The following is a 14,239-nucleotide window of genomic DNA, read 5'->3' on the forward strand; positions in this document are numbered from 1 at the left end:
TGCGCGCGCTTGCGTATGTGTGTGTGCGTGTGCGTGTGCGTGTGTGTCTGTCCGTGAATGTCTTGCTCTGCGACTGTCACATTTGATTGTCCCTGACGAGGGATGCAGCGTGTTGACAGGCAGGAAACAGATGTGCAATTTACAGCCAATTAATTTCTCTCTCTCTCTTTCTCTCTCTCCCTCTCTGTTGTGTCTTACTGATTCTCTCTGACACACACACACACACACACACACACACACACACACACACACACACACACACACACACACACACACACATTCCGCCACTCTCTGAAGCGCTGCGTTTCTGTTGTCGTCGTCGTAGAAAACTCTTAGCGCGGCCCTCAGAAGACGCACGCCCCGCTGAATCTCTCTGACTTCTCCTTCTTCTTCTCCCCGTCTGCCGCCCGCCGCCGACAGGCAGAAAAGATTTCTTTTATTCTCACAACTAAAAACAACAACCAATCTAGTCCAATCTCATCCCTCTCCCTGCTCGCCGCATCGCCTGACAATCTGCCTCCCTCTCGTGCCTGTGATGTTTCACTCCTGCGGAAAATTACAGGGGAGCAAAAAAAATCGTGGATTTCCCACGAAGAAAGTGGAGGGGTGAGAGCACAGGCGAGGATGGCAAGGAGGGAATAATGAGGGAGATAGAGGGGTTATACACCTCACTAATTAGCCGGGGTCCTCACAAGTTCAAGGACGGTTTCAATTTAGCTGATAAAGATGAAGAGAGGATGAGGGGAGGGTGAGACGGGCCAGACTTCCTCCCTCTTAATTATTCCAGTGGTCTCTCGGCTGGTGGCACGTCGGGGGGAGCGCGCGCGTGTGTGTGTGTGTGTGTGTGTGTGTGTGTGTGTGGGGGTGTGTGGAGGAGGAGGGGTGGAGGTGGAGTTGAAGGGCTTCCTAGAGCCCGGTCTGACGGTTTGGGCCAAAAGCTTCCCAGGGTCAACGCTTTCCCTTTCAATTACTCTGCCACTTGCCTGAGCCTGAGCACTATACAGCTTACGGCCCGGCCACATCTACGCGTCGTTTGACGCGGGCTGACGCTGCTGCCCATCCACTTTGTATTGGAACATGCTGCTCGCGTCGCTTGGTCTCCCAGCATGCTTTGCGAGGCGTCGAGCAGCATGTTCCAATACAAAGTGGATGGGCAGCAGCTTCAGCCCGCGTCAAACGACGCGTAGATGTGGCCGGGCCGTCAGGAGGAACACGGTGAACACCGGGCGTTCAACGCAATCGCACGCTCGTCTCCGCATTTGTGCACGTTTGCATACAAATAGCACACGGGTAATGCATTTAAAACTCGTGCTGAGAATAACACTAATATGCAATATACACGATACAACTTAACCTGTAATCCTCGCCACAGTTTGACTGAAGAGAAGATATATGGGAGGATTGCTTTTCCTGTGGTAGAGGAGGAAGAAATTATGGTGTTGTGTAATTTTTTATGTTTCAAATCAGTTAACGGGATATTACTCCTCCCTCTGTGACTGACCAATAGAATGAGTCCGGAAGACCTATAGGGCCATATCTTACGCCCTAGTGCCAGTGCAAGGGCAAATCTTTGCTAGTTTCTAGTAGGGCTGCACAATTAATCGTATTTTCATCGTCATCGCAATATGAACATGCGCAATACACACATCGCAAAGACTGCCTGAAATGCAATGAATAACAAAAGTGGTTTTATTGACATGCGTCATGCATTCCCACTCAGCGTCTGATCATTTTGTCTTGTGTTGTAAATCCAGCGTACACCTTTCCCTTGCAACAGTGCGCTCCGCCCCTCTGCCAAAGCCCAAACACGCTGTGTGTAGTTTCAGCTAGAGTCAGTGTGTATTTCATTTCTTTATTCAGTGGGCACAGGCTATGTTTGGGGTCTATGTTAGCATTATTAAAGCAGAAAGACATAGGAACTGTATAGCTAATATGCATACTTTAATATTTGTTTATTTATCGCAAGTCGTATCGTCATCGCTATATTGAACAATGTTATCGCACATCGCAGATTTTCCTCATGCAGGCCTAGTTTGTAGCACTCAAAATCATTTTTTTTTCTTGTAATAATTACCATTGGGTCAGTGCATGTGTAACCCCTCCTTCTGGTTCACCCACAGCAGACTGAAGGACCATGCAACAGCTTCTCTCAGGTTCACGGCATTTGTTTTCCAGCCGAGCTGTAAACAAACACACGAGTGTGGATGGTGATGACTGACATTTACACACACAGCTCCATGCCCCATAAGTGAAGACGTCAGCAAGCAAAAGGGCTACTGTACAACGTTTTCACATAGTGATCGTATAGTTTTTCCTTTTACAAAATAAAATAAAACCTCTACAAATAAATCGTACAAAATATGTATTCTGTGTTCTCACATAAACTACCATGAACCCAATTCTAGATTTATATGAAAAAATAAAAAACAAAATAATTCTATGCAAAGTTTTTACAGTGTTCATAAAATAGTGCAAACATACCTGTCAACAAACACACGATTGTGGATGGTGATGACTGTGACATTTACACACACAGCTCCATGCCCCTGCACACCAGAATAGGAATACAATCAACACACTGAAGCAGTCGCCATGTTGCATTAGTTGCGCAATACTTCGTTAGAACGACAGGGCATGACACCCAGCAGCGTGATTTCTAACCCCACATAGGATAAGCAATAACCACGCCCTGTGGCGCCGGGATTGGCCAGGAGCAACACTGGAGGGCACGCAGCCCAGCGACCCAGCAGCAGCTAACCACTACACAAGCTAACAGGGCATGACAGCCAGCAGCTAACCACTACACAAGCTAACAGGGCATGACAGCCAGCAGCTAACCACTACACAAGCTAACAGACTGCACTAGATCAAAACAACAGAATTGACGGTGGAACTGCAACTTACAGACAGTCACGACATAGCGTGACCAAACTAGTCATGTCACTTCCTATACACTTTGTTTGAGTGAAGTTAAATTTATAACTTAGCATTTGACAAAAGCCACGGAGCTGTTTCAGTACATACCATAGGTGAAGACGTCGCAAAGGGGGCGAGCTGACGACTTCCGGATTGGTATGTTTACCATGGTTTACCACACCATCCACCACAAGCCACAAGAGGGCGCTAAGTGCAACAAATAAAAAGAGAAACCTGCATAGATTAACAAAATGTAAAACCAAAGAAAGTGATAAACCTGCAAGACTTGCTTGCCAGATACAAAATAATAAATAATTTTGTCAAACTTCAACAAACTATAACAACCCTGTTACACATCGATTCAAAGGACGTGTTTCAGCGAAGATATTTTTGAAGCATTTTCTGAAAATCGCAATAAAAAAACCAAATCACATTTACGCTTCAAAAGTCATAAAAGTGGTCCTCGTTTTTGAAGATTATCTCGCTGACCAAGTTTGCTGTTTCAAACTTTTGTTAACCACAGAGCTTATTTCAGGCACTTAACCGAAATCCCCATACAAAAACCCATTGACTGGTGAAAATCAAAGGTGAAGGGAGTAAGATGATTCTGTGACATGTATGAGCTGTGTGCAGTATGAGCCACGTTTAGGATACATGCACAGCCTTAAACCACGTTACTTGATTACCTGGGTTAAGAGCAAAATGCTGCATGGATTTAGCACTCGATCTACTCTCTCATTCATGGAAAGGATTTGCATCAAAATTCTCCCTTCTTTTGCATCGAGTTGTACAATTTCTACAAGCCAGGTTGCAGGTTGAAAAAGCCAATTTAATGAATCTGCCAATGGAGCCTAATGTGTACTCGAACGGGCATGGGTGGACTCCCTTGGAGTGGGTCTGGGGTCTCCAAGCCCTGGGTGGGAGACCCAGGGGTCCCGTTGAGTGGGTCTGGGGTCTCCGAGCCCTGGGTGGGAGACCCAGGGGTCCCGTTGAGTGGGTCTGGGGTCTCCGAGCCCTGGGTGGGAGACCCAGGGGTCCCGTTCTCTCACCCCACTCTTATGCAATCCCTTTCCATTGAATGGAGAATTCATAGTTGAACGGGTGCAGGATGTAGCCTACTGTAAATGCAGTGTCTGCCAGTTTGTTTGTGAGTTGATTCGACTGACGCCTGAAATTGACTTAGCCATTTAATCAGGCACAGGCAGTTAAGTGACAACTAAGTTTCAAGTGTATTTTGCAAACAGAAATGCAAATGTATGCATACTATATAAATGGCTTGTTTACATTCATAATGCTTGTCAACACCGGAGCAAAAACAGACGGGTATTTTGAGTGGCGGAGAGATTATTTTCCTATTTTTCCATCACCTCGTCCTACACTGCAAAAGTTTGCCTGTGCACATAGACCCGCTGATGCATCCAAATAAATCTGGATTGAGTATTAATCTTCCTGTGAGTCCTTTACTACACTACATGAAATCTAGGCTTTCTTTATTTCTTCTCCTGCAGCTTGATAGCGGTCTTCCAGAGTAGAACGTGCATCTTCTCCTAAAACACAGCGCATGTGTGAGTGGAACAGACTGCTAGCTATGATTGAGTTTTCTCTGGGTTATGCACTCATATGGGGGAACAGCACCCTGCAAGGTGTAACCCATACCAACACATTTATAAATACCAACACATATTTCACTTGCTCCTCGTAATTCTATTATTGTCTATTAATGTGGGCTGAGAGACTGTATTCCATAAACAATGTAAATCTAATCGCATATGGGGCATCTCATTAAAGGAAATGTGTCCCCGTGGAATTAGATTCAAATTCCGCCGTCCTCAAAATGCAGAACTCATGATTGCATTTAGCATTGCTTTCATGGCATGCTGAAGTGGAATTCATTAGCATACTTAAACCGAGCATTTATTCCTGTGCAACACCATTTATGGAGATTTTCTATTAGTGTTCACTGTGGTCATCAAGTGAAGGCTTCTGGCGAAGAAACCTGAGAATGAGAAGATTCAAGATTCAAGATTCAAGATTTTTATTGTCACTCCATGGTACAAGTATCACGTGTGAAATTCTTGTGCTGTGGACTCCGTTTACAACATAGTACAAATATAACAGGGCATATGAGTGCAAAAACAACAAGAGACACAACAAGCAATAAGGCAGTAGAGTGATAAGACAAGTCAGAGACAGTGGCATATTCACTGCACATAGGTGCACATGTCATGTGCATACTTTAGACGTGCTTAAACATTTTAAATTCGACGTATTTGACATACAGGTGCAAATAGCATGTACAGTACCTTATTAAACACACAATTAAACATTAGACATACGTAATGGTAGCAGCTACAGTACGGTACAGTACGGCTACTACACTGAAGGTGCAAGAGAGGCTGGCTGTGACAGTAAACATCACCCCAAAATACACCACCTGCAATGTTTGTTGTAGACTGTGAAGGCATGAAACACTCCATCGTCTTTTTGATTACAAGGTTTGAAACCAATCATCCACAAACTTGAAACAAACCATACGTTCCTCCTCCGAGGGATTCAGATGTAGCATAATGTATATATAGGTACCTGCCGGAGTGGCATCATGACTGCCGATCGTATGACGGGACTCATCATAGGTTCCATTTGAAGTCCAAACTAATAATCTTCAGATGTGGTTAGGGATACCGCCCGGCACGCACAGAGGCTCATGTGGGAAATATGGATGTTACTGGAGCTGAATGCTTTGGCTGCTGCAGCATATTAACCTGAGCAATGTGGCTACCTCAACATGTGACTGACATCTGTCTCTGCCCAGTGGGGTATTAACCTGAGCAATCTGCCTATCTGAACATTTGACTGATATATGTCTCTGCCCAGTGCGATATTAACCTGAGCAATCTGCCTATCTGAACATTTGACTGATATATGTCTCTGCCCAGTGCGATATTAACCTGAGCAATCTGCCTATCTGAACATTTGACTGATATATGTCTCTGCCCAGTGGGATATTAACCTGAGCAATCTGCCTATCTGAACATTTGACTGATATATGTCTCTGCCCAGTGGGATATTAACCTGAGCAATCTGCCTATCTGAACATGTGACTGATATATGTCTCTACCCAGTGGGATATTAACCTGAGCAATCTGCCTATCTGAACATTTGACTGATATATGTCTCTGCCCAGTGGGATATTAACCTGAGCAATGCGCCTACCTGAACATTTGACTGATATATGTCTCTGCCCAGTGGGATATTAACCTGAGCAATGTGCCTACCTGAACATTTGACTGACATCTGTCTCTGCCCAGTGGGATATTAACCTGAGCAATGTGCCTATCTGAACATTTGACTGATATACTGTATGTCTCTGCCCAGTGGGATATTAACCTGAGCAATGTGCCTACCTGAACATTTGACTGATATATGTCTCTGCCCAGTGGGATATTAACCTGAGCAATGTGCCTATCTGAACATTTGACTGATATATGTCTCTGCCCAGTGGGATATTAACCTGAGCAATCTGCCTACCTGAACATTTGACTGATATATGTCTCTGCCCAGTGGGATATTAACCTGAGCAATCTGCCTACCTGAACATGTGACTGACATAGGCACTTTCCCTTTCCCTTTCTCTCTCTCTCTGCCCAGTGGGATGCCATTAATGAGATGGACGAGTACTTCACTCCTATCCACACGTACCAGGTGTGTAATGTGCTCAGTGTGTGGCCATCCATCTCCCCTGCATCTCTGTACCATCCACTGTGTTGGGATCAAACATTCAGCTCTGCGTACATGCAGCCATAGTGCATGGCTGAGCAATTTGGGGCCCGCGGGCCAAACTTGGCCCTCGCTCAGTTTGTTTTGGCCCTCCATGGTTTTGAAAGAAAAAAGAGATAGGACAATATTACTCTCTTTCAGAGGCTGTGGCGGGCTCATTTCTAAAGCTAGCTTGACGATACTTTTACCACATGAAACTAGAAGACCAATTTTAGATTTAGAATGTAAATTGTCTATAAAATTATATTATTTAATGTAATCTCACGTAACATCAACATGTATTTTTGCCCCACAGCCATCCATCCAGATTAATTGTGGCCCTTCATAGGAAATAATTGGGGCACCCCTGCCATAGTGGACGGATGGGAGGGGCCATTTCTTTGAAGCACTAAAGCAGTATTAACGGTGCCGCGTGTACCAAGTCATGCACACAATCATTTTGGGACATTAATGACCGTAAACATACAAGACCACTGCTGACAATGCATTTCACATCGTGTGGCACTGGCTCGGATTTGTACTGGATTGCTTATGGCATAAAACAGTCAACATTTTTGCAAGTAATCCAAAGCTTTACTACAGTGCCATTATTTGAACTATAGTTTTAATTTACGTTGGTTTTACCTCTTCAGAATACTATTAGCTATTATCAAGGGCAGCTCTTAAACAAACAGACACCAGGGAAACAAAGACAAACGTGAGCTGAATTTTGAGAAACACAACACGTAGCAGCTTTAATGACGATGATGGTTGTTTTTATATTGATGATGTTGTTGTTGTTGTTGTTGTTGTTGTTGTTGTTGTTGTTGTTGATGATGATGATGATGATGATGATTGCTTTGAACCAGGTATGTAACGTGATGAGCCCCAGCCAGAACAACTGGCTGAGGACGGGTTGGATCCCCCGAGACGGAGCCAGGAGGATCTACATCGAGGTCAAGTTCACGCTGAGAGACTGTAACAGCATGCCGGGAGTCCTGGGCACCTGCAAGGTAACACTGACACAGAGAGAGAGCAGGGGGAGGGGGGAGGTTAGAGACTGTAACACACACACACACACACACACACACACACACACACACGATAAAACTTACCTTCAGTACTGTCTATGTATGCTAGAAATTCTAGTATCTATTCAAGCACGGGGGCACGGTGGCTCAGTGGTAGAGCTGTCGCCTCGCAGTCAGAAGGTCCTGAGTTCGATTCTCGCCTGGGACACTGTGGGCGCTGTGGTTGTGTTCCCCCCCATATCTTCAGTGCCTACTGCCCAGGTGGGGTATCTCGTCGTAAGGGCCTTTCTGTCTGTGTGGAGTTTGCATGTTCTCCCCGTGCTCCCCCAGGGGGGTTCCTCCGTATATAACCCCCCCCCCATTAAAAACATGCAGAAGATCAGATCGTCATCGTCATCCGACCAGTGACGACAACATCCGAAGTCGGTCCCCGGGCGCTGTACGAGAAAGCGACCACTGCTCCTGGCTTGCCCCCCCGGAGGAAAGGACAAGCCAGGATGGGTTAAATGCAGAGGACAAATTTCACCGGCCACCTTCAGCATGTGTGTGTTGTGGCCCTCCGTGCATGTGTTGATGTGTATTCGTGTGACAATAAAGACGGGCTTGTCCGTCTGAAATCGTGTTTAAATCGTGTTTAAGTATTCACAATGTCCTTGCTTATTATTTAGCCCCTTATAGAAAAGGTGTTACCCATGTTATATCACCATGAAATGCTTGTTTTTTCGTTCTTCTCTAGGAAACCTTCAACCTGTACTACTACGAGTCCGACAGAGCGGTGGGCTCGTCTGTAAGAGAGAACCAGTTCATTAAGATCGACACCATCGCCGCTGACGAGAGCTTCACTGGGGTGGACCTGGGCGTCCGCAGACTCAAACTCAACACCGAGGTAAACGACCAACCATCAGCGTGAAGATCGACCGAGGTCATACTTATTCTTCAGTCTGATCCCTGTGAAGTGGAATCAATACTCTATTATATTATATTAATTGATATTAATTAATTCCACTTCTTAGGACGTAACATTACACCGCCACAGGAGGTCTGGACAAGTTGAGCAGAATTTATTTGGGCACATACATTCACATTGACTCTTGAAAACTTTGACGTAGGCCTACAGATGTCAAATATTCCTACGCAATATTTATAACCCCTGGTGGTGACTCATGTTTGAGTCACCAGTCACCTCCTTGTGTCGTGTTGGCGTTTTTGTTACTCACCCAATGTGAACCCACAATTTTTTTTTTTTTTTTTTTTTTTTGCCCTAACAATTTATGGAAAAATACTTATACAGATGTCAACTTTATATCTCAATTACAAGCACTAGACAGACTGCATGGTTAATATTTGCCAGCTATATAGATCAATAGATCTATAGCTGGCAATTATTTTTTATGATGAAATGTGATTTGCTGCTGACGGGCTAGCCTTGGGGCTGGCTGAGGGTCAATCTCATCCTCTTCTTCAAACTCACTGTCTAACTGACAGAAACGTGATCCTCATATTCTGAAAACCCTTCATCTTCCAAAGCTCCTCTCTCTTCTAAAATCATTTCTAGACCCTCTGAGCAGAGAATCTTCTCCTCATATTGATCGAGTGTGATAAGGAGCCACACATATGTATGCAAAGATATGTATTTGCTATTTGCCCTCAATGTGCAGTTGGGATAGAGTGTGAGAAAATATAGAATGTTTGAAATAACATCGAGCAGATTCTCACAAGACATTATAGTTTCGCTTCACACACTAGACTGGGTAAAGTGAGGGGGAATGTGGGAGGAGACAGGTTCTCTGTGCTTCAAATGTACAGTAACAATGTAGCAACCTTGAGCGCACGCGCGTGTGTGTGTGTGTGTGTGTGTGTGTGTGTGTGTGTGTGTGTGTGTACACTACAGAGTGAAGGTACTGTACACAGGAAATACACTTTATTGTAGCGTAAATCCCTTGAGATGAATCATCACGTTTTCAAGGGGGTCCTAGAAACACAAATACATCAACAATACAACAAACCAAAATAAATTTCCAGGTACTGTATATAGACTGTGCAAATGTTGCTCCCACACACTCACCACCCACAAACCAGCCCTACCCCACAAAGCCTTTATGGATTCAACACAATTATAAACAAGAACAAGATGTTAAATGAGCAAATAGTGACATCCTAAAATGTGAAGGCAAGAAACACAGCTGGGCTGAGCTATTCCAATCAGACGGGACTTTAGGGCCCCAAATTCAACAAAAAGAAAAAAGAAAGGGGTCTAATTGAGGCTTTTTTGTACCTTTTATTTATACAGGGGGAGTCTCACTGAGAGCAATGCTCTCTTTTTCAGTACAACCACCACAGTCTGCTCTGCTGGCCACTGAGCAGCTCCACTGGAGCGGTTGGGGTTAGGGGGCCTTGCTCAAGGGCACATCGGTGGTGGTAATGAGGGACGGGCAAGCGTTGCCTTTTCACTTTCCCCACCCAGATTGATCCTGCCGGTCCCGGGGATTGAACCGCCGACCTTGCGGTCACAAGCTCGCTTCTCTAACCGTCGGGCCACCACTGACCCCTGTCTTAGTGTGTACGAGGATCTGTGTGGAACTATAGGTATTGTTTTAGATAAGAAGGATAGTTCAAACAAATAGGCTACATTTAAAAAATAAATTGCAGCCAGTGAAAATGCCTTCCAGAATTCAGCAATAGCTTCATAAAGCAGTGATGGGTTTTCGATACGGACACCTCAGAACGGATCTCACAGACTTTTACTACATTTAGAGGAGGCAGTCAGAGGTGTTCTGACAGGAGCAAACCTTTTTCTTTAATTTTTACTTGTTTTCACCTGCAATTCCCACACTTTTATGCCACATAAATATAATGTGTCGGGGGTGCAGAGTGTGCACTCAATGAAAATGTGTTCTTTTATGCTCTTCACAGAGCCAAGGCCAATGAGTCTCAGGTTGAAAAAATAATTAATTGCATCATTAATCATTATTCTTTTAGTACACACTGAAAACAGGTCCCACAGAACCTGAACACCACACACGGGTACATTGTTTACAAGAAATAGCACTGAAAGCATCCTTAGCCTCAAAATACACACAACACTCATAATTACTCAATCATTAGAGCCTAAATAGACAGAGTGAAGGTACACAACAAACATTTTTCTTTCATTTTTTTTACCATGTTTGTTTACTTGTTTACACCTACAATTCCCACACTTTTATGAGCGCCACAGGCTAATATAAATGTGTAAGGCCTGCACAGTATGATGAAAATGGGTTCTTTTATACGTTCTTCACAGAAAATGAGTCTCAGATTGAAAAAATAATGAATTGCTTCATCTTTCTTTTAGTAAGAAAACGGGTCCCACAGACCCAAACACCGCACAAACAGCGTCATTGCGGCGCCACAACATGGAAGATATGGGCCACAGTGTTGACAAGAAAGTGCACTGACAAACATCCCTATACAGCCTCAAAACACACAAAACTCATAACTTAATTAGCGTCTAATTAGCACACAGCATGACGTCAGTTAGACAGCGAGAAATTAATTCCATCCATTAAGTGAAACTTGGTAAACAAAACCAGAACAGAGGTGACAGCACTGGTGTTTCAGCAATTAGAGACTGGTACTTTAAAGGCACATTTAACTGGGATCTGTGTCTTGCTATATACTGTAGTGTTCTTCTGTTACCTTTGGGGGAAATAGGAAATTCACCTTGTGAAGTGTGAGGAAGAATGGCTACTGCATCAAGGAAAGCCTTGGCAGAGATTGGCCTGTCTTCCCTTTCTGGCCCATCTGGATGTTCAGAGAGGTTTGAAAACAATGTTATTGTGAACACCAATACAGATGTCATGTCATTTAATGTCATCAGCACAGCAATGCGACTTGAGACTACCTGTGTGTGCTTTGTGAAGCAGCCGCTGCTTGTGGCAGGTACAGTAGCTTGCCTGTTAACTACATTAGTCCGCAATATTTTAAAGTACCCCCACTATAAGACAGCAAATTCAGTCCCTAAAATGTTTTCAAATTTTGATTGGGACAATACTTTGTTGATAACAATATAGCATTTGCTCATTTTCATTGATGTATGCATACTTTTCAATGTTCTTTTTATTTTTTTAATATTATTTATTTATTTATTTATTTGTTTGTTTGTTTGTTTATTTATTTATTTATTTATTTATTTATTTATTTATTTGCATATAGGCTATTCATACTGTATACGTTTAAGGTCCACACCCAAAACAATCATCAGACGACTTCAGCAGATGCTCTGTACAAGAAGTTGTTTTAATACTGGTGTTTTTTGCCATTAGAACCATTGTGTATGTTAACAAGATAGTCACCTCTGACATGATATGAAAAACAAGCATTAAATGAGTTATCTGGAAAGAAAAAAAAAACTCATGTTCCCAAGCTGTTGGAAGCAGAGCAGTTGACTAATGGCTGCTGCCAAAGCTCAACAACAAACAATGATTCAGAGGTTACATTAAGGGTGTGTTCACACTATTCCACCTTTCGTGTTATGAAAATGTTGCCTCAACATTTTCAGACCATAGCATAAATAATAGTCACCTATAGGTTCATGCATTCATGTTGCCTGTATATACACCACTGGTTTGGGTTGCTATTTATTTATTTACTTACTTATTTAGATCACAGAGAAGACTGCCTGCACTTTGAACGATGGACGCAGAGCCAATAAGCTGCCTTGTGATTGGCTGGTTCACAAAAAAGATGCAGTGCAGTCAAGCGTCAAGGGGCACACTAAAAAGCGGAACTTTTCTCCACTTGGGAAGCTTTACCATCCCCTTTGCTTTTAAAGGTCCGTTCCGTAAGTTTTGGGAAGAAATAAATGTTCACAAAATGTTTTTTTTATTACCAATGAGTGAATGAGCCTTTACTTTACTTAAAAAATTAGCCTAGCCGCGTCTCTCATCGTTCAGCCATTCCAATGCTATGTAATCGATTACCACCCAGAAGCTCCACTAATAACGTTACCGTCTTGTGTGGATAATGTAACAGTTGTAAATATGCCTAACGTTAGTACCGTTGTGCTTATGGAACATTGTTTGACTGTACCATTAGTCCAGCTCACATGACTCCCCCAGGCATTAGACTGTACCGTATAATATAGAGAGAGCAGGCTATTTCCTTGCTCATGCAAACGTGAGTATCGAATTCCCGGCAGCCAACGCAAGCCAAAACACCACCAAACATGCCGCAATAACTTCCGCTAATTCATCCAGAATCCTTCCTGGCCGTCTCGAGGCTGATCTGGCCAATAAATTGTCCAGGTTGCCGTTTTCAAGTGACTTTTATCAGCTAACATTACACAGCAACTAACGCCTCTGCTGTCTTAGCCAAGCAGCTGCTGGGCGCGTGCGAGTACGGCGCACGCGCGCCAGCTCAAGCACATGCTGCCTGCAGTTGCAGCGCAACGGCCACCGGTGTCAGTAAGAATTAGATGTTACAGAATGGACCTTTTAAAGCTACCGGTATACAACTTTCCATCTTGGCAGTATTGTTAGCCCCAACATCATAGAAAAGCTAGACCCACTTCTCAGTCTCTATCTATAAATATATCTTTAAATTGCATTGTCCCTATCAAAAAGAAAAGAAAAAAGGAAAAGGTGTGTCGTTGACAAAGGGGTTTTGTTAGCGGTCATTCTTGCCGCCGTTCAAACAACTCTTTTTGACAGGAAGTTCCGAGACGAAGACAGAGATTTCCAATTGTTTGGGAGCCGAGGTGACAGAAAAGCCAATTTCATGTCAAACAAAAAACTCTCGTAACGGACAAGCCCGTCTTTTATTGTCACACGAACACCACAACACATGCATGCGGCCACAACACACTCATGCTGACGGTGGCCGGTGAAAAGTGTCCTCTGCATTTAACCCATCCAGGCATGTCCTTTCCTCCGAGGGGCAGGCCAGGAGCAGTGGTCGCTTTCTCGTACAGCGCCCGGGGACCAACTTCGGATGTTGTCGTCACTGGTCGGATGACGATGACGATCTGATCTTCTGCATGTTTTTAGTGGGGGGGTTATATACGGAGGAACCCCCTGGGGGGAGCACGGGGAGAACATGCAAACTCCACACAGAGAGAAAGGCCCTTACGACGAGATACCCCACCTGGGCAGTGGGCACTGAAGACACAGCATCCATCATGTATATCCTCTGTTGATTTCATTTGAATGTCCAAAAGTTGCATTATTGTAGCTTTAATGTAAGAAAGGCTGTTTGAAAGACAGCGGAATACTGTGAATATGATCGATGATGATCTGAAACGTTGTAACCTCCCCTCTCTTCATACTGTGAATCAGATCGATGATGATCTGAAACGTTGTAACCTCCCCTCTCTTCATACTGTGAATCAGATCGATGATGATCTGAAACATTGTAACCTCCCCTCTCTTCATACTGTGAATCAGATCGATGATGATCTGAAACATTGTAACCTCCCCTCTCTTCATACTGTGAATCAGATCGATGATGATCTGAAACATTGTAACCTCCCCTCTCTTCATACTGTGAATCAGATCGAT

The 14,239-nt window shown here is 43.8% G+C and overlaps 1 protein-coding gene across 1 annotated transcript in view; it reads left to right on the forward strand.

The window, feature by feature from the left end:
* The window catches only part of epha8 (eph receptor A8), a gene marked incomplete at both ends in the record, with an annotated part of 124,444 nt that overhangs the window by 48,037 nt on the left and 62,168 nt on the right, over window positions 1–14,239 (forward strand). The window contains 3 exon segments of the mRNA XM_083660917.1: window positions 6,565–6,618; window positions 7,542–7,685; window positions 8,440–8,589. Coding sequence (XP_083517043.1) covers window positions 6,565–6,618; window positions 7,542–7,685; window positions 8,440–8,589 — 348 coding nt within the window.

Source organism: Poromitra crassiceps (assembly GCF_964638095.1).
Source record: "Poromitra crassiceps genome assembly, chromosome: 25".
In the NCBI taxonomy this organism is placed as follows: Eukaryota; Metazoa; Chordata; class Actinopteri; order Beryciformes; family Melamphaidae; genus Poromitra; species Poromitra crassiceps.